General features: G+C 43.1%; 1 protein-coding gene across 1 annotated transcript; it reads left to right on the forward strand.

Annotated features, from left to right (window-relative positions):
- Positions 1–2,068: 2,068 nt before the first annotated feature.
- On the forward strand, positions 2,069–14,209 carry gtf2a2 (general transcription factor IIA, 2). Its single transcript, XM_063070255.1, has 4 exons — positions 2,069–2,226; positions 2,592–2,696; positions 5,157–5,283; positions 13,951–14,209. Exons 1-4 carry the CDS (start codon positions 2,155–2,157, stop codon positions 13,974–13,976), a joined length of 330 nt encoding a protein of 109 aa, XP_062926325.1. The 5' UTR covers positions 2,069–2,154; the 3' UTR covers positions 13,977–14,209.
- Positions 14,210–18,923: the final 4,714 nt, after the last annotated feature.

Raw genomic sequence — 18,923 nt, forward strand, 5'->3', positions numbered from 1 at the left:
GGCCTCACTAAAGTCCATGTAGACAACATCCCCAGCCTTTCCTTCATCTACTTTCTTGGTAACCGCCTCGAAAAACTCTACAAGATTCGTTAAACACGATCGACCACGCACAAAGCCATGCTGACTATCCTTAATCAGCCCTTGGCTGTCTAAATACTTGTATATCCGATCTCTCAGAACACCTACACTGGCGGACAGAGAAAGCAGGATCTCCCAGTGGCCACACATTTTAATTCCACGTCCCATTCCCATTCTGATATGTCTATCCACTGCCTCCTCCACTGTAAAGATGAAGCCACACTCAGGTTGGAGGAACAACACCTTATATTCCGTCTGGGTAGCCTCCAACCTGATGGCATGAATATTGACTTCTCAAACTTCCGCTAATGCCCCACCTCCCCCTCGTACCCCATCCATTATTTATTTATATATACACATTCTTTTTCTCTCTCTCCTTTTTCTCCCTCTGTCCCTCTCACTATACCCCTTGCTCATCCTCTGGGTTCCCCCCTCCCCCTTTCCTTCTCCCTGGGCCTCCTGTCCCATGATCCTCTCATATCCCTCTTGCCAATCACCTGTCCAGCTCTTGGCTCCATCCCTCCCCCTCCTGCCTTCTCCTATCATTTTGGATCTCCCCCTCCCCCTCCCACTTTCAAATCTCTTACTAGCTCTTTCAGTTAGTCCTGACGAAGGGTCTCAGCCCGAAACGTCGACTGTACCTCTTCCCAGAGATGCTGCCTGGCCTGCTGCGTTCCACCAGCAACTTTTATGTGTGTTGCTTGACATTCCAGCATCAGCAGATTTCCCCGTGTTTGCGGGCTTACTTAAAGTCTTAATCTGAGTTAGAACTTTGTGGTCAGCAAACCCAATACAATCACAGTTGTATGTGTGCATTCTAAGTACAGATATTTTATTTTACTTTATTTTATCATTGGCGATAACAGTAGGTATTGGAAAAGTAGGAAGAGGAGCGAATCCAGATGAAGGGTCAAAGATCAACGATCCATTTCCCTCTCACAGATGCTGCCTGACCTGCTGAGTTCCTCCAGCATTTTGTGTGTTGCTCATTAACTTATGTTTGTAAGATGCTGCGCTGCTGATGCAAAAAGCTACAGAAATTTCCACAGCACTTGTCCCTGGTATGTTTACCTGTGATAATAAACACAAAAGTGAAGTGGCACGAGGAGCAACTCACCCACACCATCTATACATGTCCACACACCCCTATCCACATATAGTACAGAAAAAGACAGATGCACACACACACCCACACCCATCTATAACACACACCCTATCCATCCATTACACACACACCCTATCCATCCATTACATACATACACCTATCTATAACACACACACCCTATCCATCCATTACACACACACCCCATCCATCCATTACACACATACACCCATCTATAACACACACACCCTATCCATCCATTACACACACACCCTATCCATCCATTACACACACACACCCATCTATAACACACACACTTTATCCATCCATTACACACACACCCTATCCATCCATTACACACACACACCCATCTATAACACACACACTTTATCCATCCATTACACACACACCCTATCCATCCATTACACACACATACCCATCTATAACACACATTCTATCCATCCATTACACACACACACCCATCTATAACATACACTCTATCCATCCATTACACACACACCCTATCCATCCATTACACACACACCCTATCCATCCATTACACACACACCCATCTATAACACACACACCCTTCGTCCCTGCATGTCCGTGCCTATATGTCCATTTCCATCAGGAAAGGAAGACCCTGCGGCTTCCACACTGACCTTGCTCGCCACCTCACCTCGGGATACAAATGGGACCAGATCACAACCATCTCGCAAAACCAAACTGGGTGAAAGATCAGGGCGCACGCCTCCGCCGACGATGTAACGCGGAGAGCCGTTGCCCATGGAGACCGAGATGATCTGTGTGCGCCTGCGCGGCGTTGCTGGGCGAAGCGCGTCATCGCGCGCATGCGCAGTGTCGGGGAGGAGATAGCGTCGGTGTGACGCTAAGCGAGCGGGTAACGCGCCTGTGCAGGGCTGCAGGGCGGAGCTGATCAGTACGCGCCTGCGCAGTGTTGCTGGGCAGCCGTGATGGCGTATCAGCTGTACCGGAACACGACGCTGGGAAACAGTCTGCAGGAGAGCCTGGACGAGCTGATCCAGGTACCGGCGGCGGCCGCGGCCTCCCCCTCCAGCCTGGGCCGTCAGCCTTCCGGGGATACGGGGTCCCGAGCCGCAGCAGTTTCGCGTCGCCGAGTCATCAGGCAGCAGACCGGCCCTGTTCCATCTCCCCAGCGCCAGACCTCCTCTTCATCCTCCCACCTACTCGTCCACTGCTCCCTCATCGACCCCCTCCACCTCCTCTCGACCCCGTCTCCCTTCACTATCTATGGAGACTCTTCTCTCCCCTGCACCCTTTGCTTTCCCCCCTGGAGACCCACCGAGACTGCTGTCGTTCCTAGCGCCCTGTTGTAACTTCCGGTTACTGTGGTGTAGGTTGAAAATGTTACTCGCTTCTCTCTTTTCAGTCCCAGCAGATCAGCCCTCAACTGGCTCTCCAGGTCCTGTTACAGTTTGACAAAGCAATCAACAACGCCTTGGCACAGAGAGTGCGCAATCGAGTCAACTTCAGGGTGAGCTCATTTGCGGGTCTAACAGTGCTTTGATATCTTACCGTACCTTTTGTTTTCCTAGTACCTGTAATACAGATTTAAGCTGGTCAAGCGAAGTTTATGCTCAACGTAAGCCCCCCAACAAATGGACGTCAGAGTCTTCTCTAGACTACCTGGGCTTCTAGTCCTTTCTCCTTTACTCTTGCCTAGCTTCTACATTGCTCAAAACTCCGGATAAGTAAGTTTGTCCACTTGTGTCAAATCCTATTACTGACCCTTATCTTTGTGACCTGGTTCTAGTTTTACCTTCAACAATTTAACCTGTTCTCATAATTATTCTCTTTTCTTTTACAACTTTTGATTTCCAGATGAGAATTATCACATACGAAAGCTAAAAACACGATTTAATCTGCTTCCACCATGCTTTCCCGCAGTGAGTTCCAGAGCTTTACTGCGTACTTTGAAAACTATTTTTCATCCCCATTCATTCATTTGCCAGTTGTTGAGAATGTAGGTGCAGCAGGGCCTGTGGCCCAGTGGGTCTGCCTGAGTTGAAACCCCAGTCTAATCCCACCTTGCAGAAGTGGATCCTTTCATCTGCAGGACAGTTGTTTAAGTAGAAATCCAAGCACTGTTTTCATGTAATGGGTGTATCGGCTTTCACTGGTCTTTCAGACTCCACTACACTCTGGGTGAAAAAAATGACTCCCTGTAACACTAAGTTTAAATGATCGCTCATTTTTATTTTAGCTCTCAAGGGAAATGAGTCCTTGCTATTTACTCCATCCAGACCTCACAGTTCCATTGTAGTCTCCATTCTACCATTTCTGCTTCACTTCTCTACCTTCCCTCAAGCTAAAACTTTCCTATCCTCATCAATCAGCTTCTCCAGTGCAATAGTCTTCCCTGAGAGATGGTGAGTGAAAATACTTAAACCGTAGCCAGTTAGTATTGCGTACATTTCAAACACTTGTCAATAAGAAAAACATCTAGTAGGTATTCAACTATTCTTGGGAACAAATGAATATGTAGCCCAGCGCTCTTTAGTCCTCTGCACTTCTCAGGTTGCATTTTCTGCCTAATCCAACGTCATATCGCACCTCAGATGCCTTAGCTTATACTACTTTGAACTAAATTCCATTTGCCGAGCAAACCACCTTTCCATAGTGTCAGCCACTTTGCCAGTTTTCATGTGAACTGCCCCATGGTCATGCATCCTACTTTATTTTCAATTACTCATCTATTCCAAAAACCATACGGCTGACTGCCATCCTCTATGAAACTCTACTGGTGACAACCTGATCTCAAAATCACCCTCCGACCATTAACTCTGCTTTTTTTTTTGATGAGGCAATTTTTGGATCCAATTTGCCGCTTTCCCCTGCATCTCATTTGCTTTTTTGGCCAGCTTGCCTAGTCAAGCTCCTTGCTTAAAGTATGTAGGGACTATCTCAGCCACTCTGGCCTCATCTGAATTGGGTTTTTACTGAATTACTTCTGTCGAGTAACATTAGATTTTATCCTTTGACCTTTTACTCTAATTTCAACTGTTTCCCTTGCTATACAAAATTTAAATAGATTACCTTCAACACTGCAAGTGTTCTGCCACAGATGTTCCTTCGTCAGCACCTAAAATTAAATTAGGGATTGGTATCATTGAGTTCTCCTGAGCGCACTTGACGAATTCCGTGCCTTTTGCATGGTGGTGGTTATTAAGAAGTAGAAAGGGAAAGTCAGTGAAATCCCCTTTCTATTTCTCCCCCATTGCTTTTGCAGAGCATAAGTTTGCCCCTCTGACTCCTTGAACTAGCTGGATACTTTGTGACTCTCTTCACTAAACTCCCAACAGTGAGGATGCCCTCTGTGCCAAGGGTATGCTAGCTAAGTATTCTCCCTCTCTACTTGAATAATTTCAACCCTCAGAATCAGATCCAACAACACCTCCTATATTGATCTATAATTTTGTATCTTTTGAGCGGAGCTGTATTAACACTGGGAGTGGAAGAGCGAATGTGTCCGAGGGAAACGCGGGAGAGGGGAGTGTTCAGGCATGGCATGCAGAATGGTTACATGCATGCTGAGTGGGTGAGTGGAGAGCGTGTGTGAGCTGTGCAGTGGGTAGTGTGGGAGGACATGAGAAGTACAAAGGGTGGAATATCACTTGTGTCGGAAACAAGGAAGGTGGTGGTGGAAGGTGAGTGCAGAGTGGGGAAGACACTCTACACTGCTCACTTTTTGGATGATGGGGTTCTGGAGGGCTGGAGAGAAAAAGCATTGATTAAGATTTTGTACATTTCAAAGAAATGTGGCTATGTCCAAAGTTTCAGGGTATTGACTTGCAATGTACAAACCCTTGGAACCATGTTTGTTTTGTTTTTGCTACTTCTGATCACTCTAATTGAAATAGATTTTTGCCCAATAGTTTAACTTTCTATAGAATTTTAATATATGAACTGCTTCCTGGTTTTGTTTATTTTAAAGGGCTCTTTGAACACGTACAGATTCTGTGATAATGTATGGACATTTGTTCTGAATGATGTGGAATTCCGAGAAGTTACTGAACTCGTCAAAGTGGATAAAGTGAAGATTGTAGCTTGCGATGGCAAAAGTGAGTTGGTGTTGAATGACAAAGCTTTCCATGTTTTGTTTACTTCAAATTTAGCTTAAATCTTTTATCTCGCGTAAATCTAGTTTACTTGTGATTTAAATTCCTTCTTTGCTTAACAGCTCCAGAAAGCAAGTTTTTAAATGGACTATGTGCATGAATGAACAACTTGCGTTTTAATTATTCGCCCTGTAACCATTGCACTATAGGCTTTTGAGCAGGGTTAATCGAATGCAATGTGTGTTAGTTGGAAGAGGGTTGTATATTACTAGATTCATTGAGTTTTTAACTGAACTATGGCCCTTAAGGAATTTCCACTGCAGCAAGTCATACAGGTCATTGTGCATCATCTCTTTTCCATGTTTTCTGTTCCCTTTATCCAAACTACGCCATAGAGTCCTTATCCTCTTTTCATCTTGGATTCATGGAGTTGTACAACACAGAAACCGGTTTTTGGGTCCAGTCACCATGCTGACCAAGTGCCTACTTGAGCTAGTTGTGTTTGCCTACGTTTGGCCCACATAAACATTTCCTATCCACGTCTTTTAACTCCAGAGTCAATCAAGTTCCCTAAGTGGACTGGTAGTATAGAAACAAGGAATTCTGTTTACTGAATTATACTGTTGTGTTTTAAAAAAAACCTTAAGGATGCAGGAATCGACCTCATTGTATATGCCAGTTTTTTCCTGCTGTTACTTGATCTGGTAGTAACGTTGTTAATGTTCTTTCCATAAGACATAGGAGTAGAACCAGGCCATTCAGCCCATCAGCTCTTCACCATTTCATCATGGCTGATTTTTTTCTTCTTGTGCTTCCTGTAACCTTCCTAATCAAGAACCTATCAATCTTTGCTTTAAATATACCTCATGAATTGGCCTTCACAGCCTTCTGTGGCAATGAATACCATAGATTTACCACCCTCTGACTAAAGAAATTTCTCCTCACCTCTGTTCTAAAGGGATGTCCTTCTATTCTGAGGATGTCCTCTCTGGTCGTAGACTCTCTTTATTGGAAGCATCCCCTCCACATCCACTGTAGGTATTTCAATGTTTCAATGAGCTCACCCTCCAACCCCCCACCACCCCGTTCTTCTAAACTCCAAGTACAGGCCCAGAGCTTTCAAAACGCTCCTCATACGTTAACCCTTTCATTGCCGGGATCATTCTCGTAAACCTCCTCTGAACCCTCTCCAATGCTGGTACGTCCTTTCTTAGATATAGGGTTGACTTACAGTACCCTGTGTGCAGACTGACCAATGCCTTGTGAAGCCTTGGTTTTTATATTCTAGTCTCTGGGAATGAATGCTAAAATTGCATTTACCTTCCTTAATACTGACTCAACCTGCAAGTTAACCTTCATGGAATCCTGCATTAAGACTTCCAAGTCCCTTTGCACCTGCCATTTCAAAGTACATTTATTGTCGAGGTCTGTATTCAGAAACCTGAAATTCATCCTCCCGCAGATAGCCATAACATACTTTGGGAACTAGGCTACCTCACTAACTGAGTTCCCAAGGGTGTATGCTTGAGGTAGAATTGGTACATTATTAGAATGAGGCCTGAAATAACTAGATCCAATTATTTAAGGCTTGTGAGCATTTAAAAATTTTGGAATATTGTAATCAGTGCATCCGTTTTCTTTGCCACTGCACCTTGTCACACCTTCTAGCAGGCATGAGTTTTAGTCCCGTTAGCTGTTCCTTGTACCTCTCTGGTCACAGCACTGGAGGACTACAAGTGTAAAGAAAGGGCTGATCTAAGCCATTGCAAACTGCTGAATAAACTTTTGCTGTCAAAATTTTGGGGATCGATGTAAGAGAAAATCGAAACCTTTATTTTAAAATAGCCTGAAAATGTCAGGGATTGTCAGCTTGTATTGTTTAACTTGACTAATCGTACTGGAGGATTAAAAAGGTGGGTCTGTAAGAGCAATGGGAGCTTTTCTTTCACAACAAAAATGGGGCACAATGCGTTGCCCTCGTCAGCCATACTTCCTCTTTCAAACTTGTTGTTAAAGTAAGTCCTTGGGATCTGAAGGAAAGTGGAAAATTAGAAGTTGATTCATTACAGGTTGGTTGGCTTTCTTTCCATTGTGCTGAACGGCAATATCAGCTGTAAATTATAAATTGGTGCCACTGCTTTTATTTTTAAATGTCTTTGCTCCTCTTTGCCACCAGAATCTATTATTAAGAGGCTTTTCGTATTTTCTTTTGGAAGACAGATGCAAAGCATTTCTTGAAAGTCTTTGCCACTTCCACATTTCAATATTAATTTAAGTTTCACCCACTAAGCTCTCCTTGTATGTTTTAGAACAAAGAATTTTCAACAGTTTTGCCCCTTTAATCATCTTTTGCTGATTTAGTTTTACAAGAGTCCTGACCTTTTACAAATCATTGCAACATTGTATTCATTTTATTTTAATTTGATACCATCTTTAACTTCCATGACCACAATTGCCATTGTTAGTGTGTTTCTGGAAGGATCTATTTTGGCAGTACACTTTAACATGGGCATGGGAGGACAGAGTGGGTGTGTTGTGGTAGGCTGTAAGAGTGAAATGTTATACATTTGAAAGGGGACAGTGAGGATATAGAAAACAGTACAGGGAATTAAGGTAATGTGTCAAGAAAAAGTGGTTAAAAAGTCAAAGGCAAGGTTATCACCACACATCAACTATTCATACTGAAATGAACTGATGGCACATACAGGTTCGAGCACAGCAGCTGCTGAGACTAACTTTAGCTTTATTTGTCACATGTACATTGAAATATTAAAACTTGCAATGAAATGTGTCGTTTTGCGTCAGTCCAATCAGGGGTGATTGGTGGGCAGCCCTCAAGTATTGCCGTGTCAGCAGGGGATGCCCACAAGCTAGCCCGAACGAGACCGCTTTGCTGAACACCTACGCTCTGTCCACCAGAGAAAGCAGGATCTCCCAGTGGCCACACATTTTAATTCCACATCCCATTCCCATTCTGATATGTCTATCCACGGCCTCCTCTACTGTAAAGGTGAAGCCACACTCAGGTTAAAGGAACAACACCTTACATTCCATCTGAGTAGCCTCCAACCTGATGGCATGAACATTGATTTCTCTGACTTCTGTTAATGCCCCTCCTCCCCTTCTTACTCCCTCCCTTATTTATTTATTCCCCCCTTTCTTTTCTCTCTCTCTCCCTCTGTCCCTCTCACTATATCTTCCTCTGGTGCTCCCCTCCCCCTTTCTTTCTCCCTAGACCTCCCATCTCATGATCCTCTCCCTTCTCCAGCCTTGTATCCCTTTTGCCAATTAACTGTCCAGCTCTCGGCTCCATCCCTCCCCCTCCTGTCTTCTCCTATCATTTCGGATCTCCCCCTCCCCCTCCCACTTTCAAATCTCTTACTAACTCTTCTTTCAGTTAGTCCTGACGAAGGGTCTCGGCCTGAAACATCGACTGCACCTCTTCCTAGAGATGCTGCCTGGCCTGCTGCGTTCCGCCAGCATTTTGTGTGTGTTGCACATAGTATGTGTTGTGTTTTGTAACTTCAAAACATTAAACAAATTCAAAGGAAGACATGGGAGCCTGAAATGTGGGACTAACTTCGTTTATTTTAAACAAGACGCACGAATATCACGTGGTGCCATGATGATGTATGCAATTCACGTATTTATGCATATAACCTGTAATTATTTCAACAAGGATGCTTCATCAACAAATAAACAAAAACACATGCACACACACAAACACTTAAATACTAATTATACAACACTCCTCCCTGCTTAGCTATAAACTCCAACTCAATATAGAATGCATCTCAACTATACACTCAGTACAGACAGTCGGCCCTACGTATCCACGGATTCAACCTACTGCTAATCAAAAATATCAATCACGGATTGCGATGGTTATGTCTGTACTGAACATGTACAGACTTGTTTCTCTTGTCATTATTCCCTAAACAATAAAGTATAACAACTATTTACATTGTATTAGGTATTATAAGTAATCTAGAGATGATTTAAAGTATACAGGAAGATGTGCGTAGGTTATATGCAAATACTCTGCCATTTTATATAAGGGACTTGAGCATCCGCGGGGGGTCCTGGAACCAATCCCCCGCGGATACCGAGGGACGAGTGTATACTACATAATACAGTCATCCACAGCTATTGTCAATTTTTAAATTGTCCCATTCAGGCCTAATGGTTTAATCGCTGTGGAAGATTTCTTACTCTTGTGGGATAAAGTCTTTCCTGACAAAGGGGTCATTCTGCTTGGCAGGTGAGACCTGTGGCTGTGAAACAATCTCAAATATTAAGGCCTCCTCCCTGGTGGTTGTAAGAGTTGATTCTGAAACTTCAAGAAGTAATTCTGACAGCTCTGGACAGCTCTTCTTCCTCTTTCTTCTAGTTTGTGTATCTTGATCTTGGGAAGGTGCATTTAGTTCACTGGAGTATTCTCTTGCTCCCTTTTAATGCATCCACAACAACATCTGATGAATCATCCATTTTTGTATCTGCATTGATTACTTTCTTTTTGACTGCCCATTCATCTAGCTGGGCTTTGGTCTTTGCATCTACATTTACAAGCAGCTTTTTTCTCCCCCACTTGAAGTTCATGCAATAACCTTAATGCACACAGAGCAGATCCCAGAGGCTTGCAACTGTCCTGAAGCTCTTTGTACTCTCTTCCAGCTTAAAACCAAGCCACGTTTTGCAGGTAACTGCCTCATTAATGTACCAGACGTTTTCTCGGTATGTTGCCTACAAAAACTGTTGTAGTTGAACCACTGCTTTCACCACTTTCACAATCCCTCAGTAATATGAGCTTTGGTCCAATAGGTTTTCCAACCAGAAGCACAGAAGCTGGCCCCAATGCTTGTCTGTCCTCTGGGCAATAGTTCATGGTATTTGGCTTAGAGACCATTGTGGCATCATCCAGTACCTTTCTTAATTCACTTTCAGTTGGCTTCATTGCAGGGGATGTGGCATGCAAATGGTGGATGGATCTCCAATCAAGTTGTAGTTGTCTCAGCCAGTAACGTCCCCACAATGCTAGTCCTTCTGTTTTTACCATGTACAGCTCAATGTGGTTTGTTGGTTGTTGTATTTTACAGTTAAGAGTGTCATTCCCAGGAGTTAATTTTTTCTTCAGTATAAGTTCTTAGTTGAACATCTCAGGTTTCAGTTTGGTATCTTTGAAATGCCGTTCAAACTAATTTTGTGGAATGACTGAAACAGCTGAGCTAGATGTCCTCCTCCTTCAAAGAAAGGGTCTTTCTTTCCTCCACCATCACCGTGCCTTCAACTGCATCTCTTCCATTTTGTGCACATCTGCCCTCACCCCATTCTCTTGCCACCTCACCAGAAATAGGGTTCCCCTTATCTTCACCTACCACCCCACCAGTCTCCACGTCGGGCACATAATTCTCCATAACTTCTGCCATCTCCAACAGGATCCCACCACCAATCACATCTTTCCCTCCACCCCCGCTTCCCCCCACTTTTTGCTTTCCAAAGGATCATTCCCTACGCGACTCCCTTGTCCATTTGTCCCTCTCCACTGATCTCCCTCCTGGCACTTATCCTTGCAAGCAAAAGAAGTGCTACACCTGGCCCTACACCTCCCTCACTACCATTTAGGGCCCCAGGCATTCCTTCCAGGTGAGGAAACACATCACCTGAGAGTCTTTTGTGGTCATCTACTGTATCTGATGCTCCCAGTGTAGCCTGTATATCGGTGAGACCTGATGTAGATTGGGAGACCGCTATGCTCCATCCACCAGAAAAAGCAAAATCTCCCAGTGGCCAACCATTTTAATTCCACTTCCCATTCCTATTCCAACATGTCAATCCACGACCTTCTGTACTGTCATGATGGGGTCACACTTGGGTTGGAGGAGCAACACCCTATAGTCCGTTTGGGTAGCCTTCAACCTGTTGGCATGAACATCGATTTCTCAAACTTCTGGTAATGGCCACACCCCCTTCATCATTCCCCATTCCCATTTCCCTTTTTCACCTCATCTCTTTACCTGCGTAGCACCTCCCTCTGCTCCTCCCACTTTACTTTCTTCCATGGCCTTCTGTCTCTCCTATTAGATTCCCCCTTCTCCAGCCCAGTATCTCTTTCACCAATCAACTTCCCAGCTCTTTACTTCACCCCTTCCTCCCCTCCCAGTTTCACTTATCACCTTGTGTTTCTTCCTCACCTCCCCCCAACTTCATGCTCTGACTCAACATTTTTTCTCCAGTCGTGATGAAGGGTCTCGGTCCGAAACGTTAACTCTTCTCTGTCAATCTCATCATTGTCCGATTTTTCAACAGCATGCAGATTAGTTTGGCCAGGCTGGTTTCTGTTTAGACGCTGCAATTTTATTTAAGCTCACTTTCATTCCTGACTGCAATTCAATTACATCTGTCTGCAGTTTCCATGAAAACAGTGACTTCAACTGCTCTTTTGAAAGCAAGTTGTGCTTTGTTTAGGAACCATTTTTGAATACTTTCTTCTAAGATTCCACAAACTAAGCAATCTCTCAGTGCATCATTAAACACATTACCAAAGTCACAATGCTCTGACAATCTCTTCAATTCAGCCACATATGCCACAATGGACTTTTCCTTTTTGATTTTGCTTTTGAAACCTGAAGCATTCTGCAGTCAGTAAAGGTTTTGGTTTTAAATGTTTCTGCATTACTTTGACAATATCAGTAAAGTTCATTTCTGCGGGTTTGGTTGGAGCAGTTAAACTTCGAAGCAAACTGTATGCCTTCAAGCCCAATGAACTCAGCAAAATTGAAACTTCTTTCTTGTCGACTATTTCATTTGCTTCAAAATATTGCTGGGTTATCTCAGTATACATGTTTTGTGTAATGAAACATGTCAACTTACCCAACATAGCCAGCCATTTCTGTTTTTTGATGATTATTATCACCCAGTGCTCACTCTTTATGAACCTGTGATTTCTTCTGTTTTCTGCCTTTTATTTGTAACTAAAATTCAATTCTTGTCTTACCTTCCAAAGAACGTATGCTACTCTGTTTTTTAACTCAACTGCCACTGTGTGTGCTGGGCTGCTTTTTTTAAAAATTTGCTGCGTTTTTTTTTTAGTTTGAACGTCTCGCTGTGCTTCAATAGTTAGGTAGCCATCTTGGGTTAATTTTAAAAATACCTCATCACCGATGTGTTTTGTAACTTCAAAATATTAAACTAATTTAAAGGAAGACACAGGAGTCTGAATTGCGGGTCTAAATTCATTTAAGCAGGGTATGCGTGTATCACATGGTGACGGAAACCTACACGGTCACAGAAAGAATGTACATACCCCTTACAGGCAGCAGTGGGAATTGAACCACAATCGGTGATCCCTAGCACTGTAAAGCAATGTGTATACTACCATCTCACTCAAGTTGTGGTTGCTTGGGAAAGGGTGGGAATTAGGGTGGGTGGGGTGTAGCTCAGATGATATAAACTTCTAGGTGGGCAGCAGTGAGGCAGCCATTACATTAGTCTAGGCATCAATAGATAAAAGGGCAAAATAACACTAGAATGAATAGTTAACAGGCTCTCTAATTGTAATAATGCAGTCTGAGAGAAAATTAATCAAGAAATATGTGCTTATGGTGAAGGTAACCATAGCCTTCTTGTAGACTGGGCAAATCCTGCTGGCAAATATAATTTGGAAGGCGTTTGGAGCAGTGGTTTTTGGAACAATATTACACAGCTAGGGAGCCAGGCCTTCCTGTTTCCTTTGTGATGGAGTAGGGTTAATAATTCTTGTGATGGGTGACCCTCTGGGGTGAAACATTTGAAGCTTCTGTGCAGTTCAAGAGAAACTTCAATTGGAAATTGCAGTTTTGAGGAGAGAGTTACTGTATGTAGATGTTAAAGATACATTGACAGGATAGATGGGGAAATTAAAGTGTGTGCTTCCACTGCTACCTCTGGCAGTGCATGCCAGACCTAACCACTTGCTACATTAAAAGGATTCCCCTTTATGTAACCTTGAGTTTTTAGGCTTGGAATGGATGGCATTTAAAGAAGTTTCAGAATTCTGAAACAAGTGTAATCCTTTTGAGAGATAAATTGATTCATTTGTGACTAATTAAGGTCAAAGACCCTATTATATCAAAGGAAGCATAAAATGTTGCTTTAGAAGATTAGCAAGTTTGTGAATTGGGAGAGTTTTTCAGAATCAATTACCAGGAAATTACTAATAGGGATAAGTGAGAGTGAATTAATAGAAAAAATATTTTTAAAAAGTTTCTGCAAAAATATAATTAAGGAGGGTGAACAAAATTTAATATGGATTCCAAAGAATAAATATCATGAGGAATTTTCAGGACTGTACGCCATCTCGAAAACTTCTTACCTGTAGCTATCCAGTTTCTCAATAAAACTCGAGTGTAATACCCCAAATGTCCCTGCACAAATCTTAAATGGTCTTTCTTTCCGTTGATAATTAATCTGTTCATGTGTTCACATTTATTTAAGTTTGATTATTGAGATTTGTGTATATGACGGTTCAGCTAATTGTTGGTTGCTCATGGCTGTTTGCAGTATTGCCTTGTAAATTGTGGGTTGCTGTGCTGTTGCCTATTGTGGTATTGTCCTGTGAACCACAATCAATTCTGGTGTGTTTCACATATTGGCAATGAAGTGATTCTGATCCTTATTTGCTTTGATTTACAGATACTGGTTCGAATGCTGCAGAATGATTTGTCACCAGTGAAGGCCTTTTGCTGAAGCAGCATCCAGACCAGATGTATTGTGATTGATTCAGATGCTTTGGACAGCAGTTGGCCGATCTCTAACTGCTTTATGGAACAAATGAAGGGGTACAAGTGTATCCCCAGGATGTACAATATCAGTGAGAATGTTACTTTTTATAGACAATGTAACTTTTTTATGTTTGAAAGATGAATCTGTAATAAAGTTTTATGTAACTTTTCTTTGCTCATCCTACCTGACTTGTTGTTTTTGTTTTGGAATGAGAACACCTCTCACTGTCAGTGGATGTGTGATTCGGGTTCCCAAACCAGGGAAGAATGGAAATCTCCCTCCTCGAAAGATTTGGACTTTAGACCAAAGGACATAGATACAAGAGATCTTCAATGACAGTGCATTGTCCCTGTGACCCACTGAGATTCACTGAGACCATAAGACATAGGAGCAGAATTAGGCCATCTGGCCCATCAAGTCTGCTCCACCATTCAATCATAGCTGATCTTTTTTTAAGAGATCATGGTTGATTATAGAAACATAGAAAATAGGTGCAGGAGTAGGCCATTTGGCCCTTCGAGCCTGCACCGCCATTTATTATGATCATGGCTGATCATCCAACTCAGAACCCCGCCCCAGCCTTCCCTCCATACCCCCTGACCCCCGTAGCCACAAGGGCCATATCTAACTCCCTCTTAAATATAGCCAATGAACTGGCCTCAACTGTTTCCTGTGGCAGAGAATTCCACAGATTCACCACTCTCTATGTGAAGAAGTTTTTCCTAATCTCGGTCCTAAAAGGCATCCCCTCTATCCTCAAACTGTGACCCCTCGTTCTAGACTTCCCCAACATCGGGAACAATCTTCCTGCATCTAGCCTGTCCAATCCCTTCAGGATCTTATACGTTTCAATCAGATCCCCTCTCAATCTTCTAAATTCCAACGAGTACAAGCCCAGTTCATCCAGTTTCATCTTCATATGAAAGTCCTGCCATCCCAGGAATCAATCTGGTGAACCTTCTTTGTACTCCCTCTATGGCAAAGATGTCTTTCCTCAGATTAGGGGACCAAAACTGCACACAATACTCCAGGTGTGGTCTCACCAAGGCCTTGTACAACTGCAGTAGTACCTCGCTGCACCTGTACTCGAATCCTCTCACTATAAATGCCAGCATACCATTCGCCTTTTACACTGCCTGCTGTACCTGCATGCCCACTTTCAATGACTGGTGTATAATAACACCCAGGTCTTGTTGCACCTCCTCTTTTCCTAATCGGTCACCATTCAGATAATAATCTGTTTTCCTATTTTTGCCACCAAAGTGGGTAACTTCACATTTATCCACATTAAATTGCATCTGCCATGAATTTGCCCACTCACCCAACCTATCCAAGTCACCCTGCATCCTCTTAGCATCCTCCTCACTGCTAACACTGCCACCCAGCTTTGTGTCATCCGCAAACTTGGAGATGCTGCATTTAATTCCCTCATCCAAGTCATTAATATATATTGTAAACAACTGGGGTCCCAGCACTGAGCCTTGCGGTACCCCACTAGTCACCGCCTGCCATTCTGAAAAGGTCCCGTTTATTCCCACTCTTTGCTTCCTGTCTGCTAACCAATTCTCCACCCACACCAATACCTTACCCCCAATACCGTGTGCTTTAAGTTTGCACACTAATCTCCTGTGTGGGACCTTGTCAAAAGCCTTTTGAGAATCCAAATATACCACATCCACTGGTTCTCCCCTATCCACTCTACTAGTTACATCCTCAAAAAATTCTATGAGATTCGTCAGACATGATTTTCCTTTCACAAATCCATGCTGACTTTGTCCAATCATTTCACCGCTTTCCAAATGTGCTGTTATCACATCCTTGATAACTGACTCCAGCAGTTTCCCCACCACCGACGTTAGGCTAACCGGTCTATAATTCCCCGGTTTCTCTCTCCTTCCTTTTTTAAAAAGTGGGGTTACATTAGCCACCCTCCAATCCTCAGGAACTAGTCCAGAATCTAACGAGTTTTGAAAAATTATCACTAATGCATCCACTATTTCTTGGGCTACTTCCTTAAGCACTCTGGGATGCAGACCATCTGGCCCTGGGGATTTATCTGCCTTCAATCCCTTCAGTTTACCTAACACCACTTCCCTACTAACTTGTATTTCGCTCAGTTCCTCCATCTCACTGGACCCTCTGTCCCTTACTATTTCTGGAAGATTATTTATGTCCTCCTTAGTGAAGACAGAACCAAAGTAATTATTCAATTGGTCTGCCATGTCCTTGTTCCCCATAATCAATTCACCTGTTTCTGTCTGCAGGGGACCTACATTTGTCTTTACCAGTCTTTTCCTTTTTACATATCTATCAAAGCTTTTACAGTCCGTTTTTATGTTCCCTGCCAGTTTTCTCTCATAATCTTTTTTCCCCTTCCTAATTAAGCCCTTTGTCCTCCTCTGCTGAACTCTGAATTTCTCCCAGTCCTCAGGTGAGCCACTTTCTCTGGCTAATTTGTATGCTTCTTCTTTGGAATTGATACTATCCCTAATTTCTCTTGTCAGCCACGGGTGCACTACCTTCCTTGATTTATTCTTTTGCCAAACTGGGATGAACAATTGTTGTAGTTCATCCATGCAACCTTTAAATGCTTGCCATTGCATATCCACCGTCAATCCTTTAAGTGTCATTTGCCAGTCTATCTTAGCTAATTCACATCTCATACCTTCAAAGTTACCCCTCTTTAAGTTCAGAACCTTTGTTTCTGAATTATGGTCCTTATCTTGTTTCTACTTTCTTGTATGTCCCCTCACCTTCAAACCAACCACCCCCTCTGATTGTCTTAGTCTATCTGTGAAAAATTTCAAGAACTCTGCCTCCACAATTCTGTGATAGAGGATATTAGTTTCCTGATCCATAATCTCTGTGCTAAATAGGCATCTCCTTATTCTAAAGCTAAGACACTTCAAGCTTCTCCTGCCCCCCCCACCCCCCCAAGAGTTGACACTCATCAGCATTTACTCTCATTTGATATTTGCATCAGTAAGCTCGTCTCTCACTGATAATAGCTATGGACTCAATCTGTTCAATTGTTCATAATGAGCCAGCACCATCACCTCAAGAATCAGCGTATGAATATATACCAATGGATGAATTTTGTTCATTCATGCAGTGCCCTAAGTGCAGCCTTGCCAAATCTCCATTCAATATGGCTTGACTCGTATCCATCCCTCTGCAACAAAGACAAACTTCATTTGTCTTCTTAGCTGCATATTCATAAACTTGACCAGATCATTCTCCTCCACAACATTCTATGGCTGTTTAGGGAACCTTGGTTTTCAAGAAATACTGAGGCCCCAGTTGAGAAGGAGGAGGTGCACAGGCAGCAAGGAACAAATAAGGTACTTGAGGACCTTAAATGTAAGAGAATACTTAAAGAAACAAATCAGGAGGACTGAAAGAGGGAATGAGGTTGCTCTAGCAGATGAGGTAAAGGAGAATCCCAAGATATATGAAGAGCAATAGGATAGTGTGGGACAAAATTGGTCTTCAGGAAAATCAGAGTGGTCATTTATGCATGCATGGAGCTGAAAGAGATGGGAGAGATCGTAAGTGGATATCTTACATCAGTATTTACTCAGGGGATGGACACAGCCTGTAGAAGTGAAGCAAAACAGTAGTGAGGTCAGGGACTGTATGCAGTTACAGAGGAGGAGGTGCTTGCTCTCTAGAGGCCCATTAGGTGGCTAACTATCAGAACTTGTGGGAGGCTAGTTAAGAAATTGAAGGGCCCCTAGCAGAGTTATTTAACATGGTCTTAGCCATGGGTAAGTTGCTGCAGGATTAGTGGATGGTTAATGTTTTTTTTTCCCCGTTGTTTAAGAATAAACAAGAACAAGGCTTCAATAATAAACTAGGAAGTTAAAGGCTGGTAAGCCTGATGTCAGTAGTGGGTAAGTTATTGGAAGGTATTCTAAGGGACTGGATATATGGTATTTGGATAGACAGGGATTCATTAGGGATAGTCAACATGACTTTGTGCATGGTAGGTCATGCCTGAGCAATCATTGGAGGAGTTACCAGGAAAGATGAATGACAGGCAGTGGATATTTGGCAAGGTCCTGCAATTGGAGGTTGGTCAAGAAGGTCAAGCTGCTTGCTATTCAGGATGTGATATTTAATTGGATTAGACATTTGTATTTTGGAAAAAGCCAGAGAGTGGTGGTAGATGGTTGTGTCTCTGACTGGAGGCCTGTGATTAGTGTGCCACGTGGATCACTGCTGGATCTGTTTCTCTTTGCCATTTATATCAGTGATCTAGATGGTAATGTAGTAAACTGGATCAGCAAACCTGCGGATGACACCAACACTGGGGGTGTAGTGGACAGAGGTGTAGGCGATCATGGCTTGCAGTGGGATCTACCCCAGCTGGAAAAATGGAAGATGGAATTTAATGCAGACAAGTGTGAGGTTTTGCACTTTGGGAGAACAAACTACGGTGAGATTTAAGCAGTGAGTGGTAGGGCACTGTAGGATGCGGTAGAGCAGAGAGATCTGGGAATACAGACCCATAATTCCTTGAAAGTTGTGTTACAATCTTCCGTCCTTGGACTCACTTTACACTGCACGTTGTTGGAGCAGTTCTGCCAGGATAGTCAAGGACACGACCCACCCAGCCAACACACCGTACGTCCCTCTTCCCTCCGGGAGAAGGCTCAGGAGCTTGAAGACTCATTAGGCCAGATTTGGGAAAAGCTTCTTTCCAACTGTGATAAGACTGCTGAACGGATCCTGACCCGGATCTGGGCTGTACCCTCCAAATATCTGGACCTGCCTCCCATTTTTTTTGCACTACCTTACTTTCCCTTTTCTATTTCTATTTATAATTTATAATTTAAATTTTTACTATTTACTATCGATTTGCGTAGCGCTGAATCAAATAT

The sequence above is a fragment of the Mobula hypostoma genome, chromosome 18 (genome assembly GCF_963921235.1).
Source record: "Mobula hypostoma chromosome 18, sMobHyp1.1, whole genome shotgun sequence".
Lineage (NCBI taxonomy): Eukaryota > Metazoa > Chordata > Chondrichthyes > Myliobatiformes > Myliobatidae > Mobula > Mobula hypostoma.

Coding starts and splice junctions, on each gene's coding strand:
- gtf2a2 (XM_063070255.1), top strand. CDS start 2,155: ATGGCGTATCAGCTGTACCGGAACACGACGCTGGGAAACAGTCTGCAG. Junction 2,227..2,591: donor GCCTGGACGAGCTGATCCAG/GTACCGGCGGCG, acceptor CTCTCTTTTCAG/TCCCAGCAGATCAGCCCTCA. Junction 5,284..13,950: donor TGTAGCTTGCGATGGCAAAA/GTGAGTTGGTGT, acceptor TTTGATTTACAG/ATACTGGTTCGAATGCTGCA.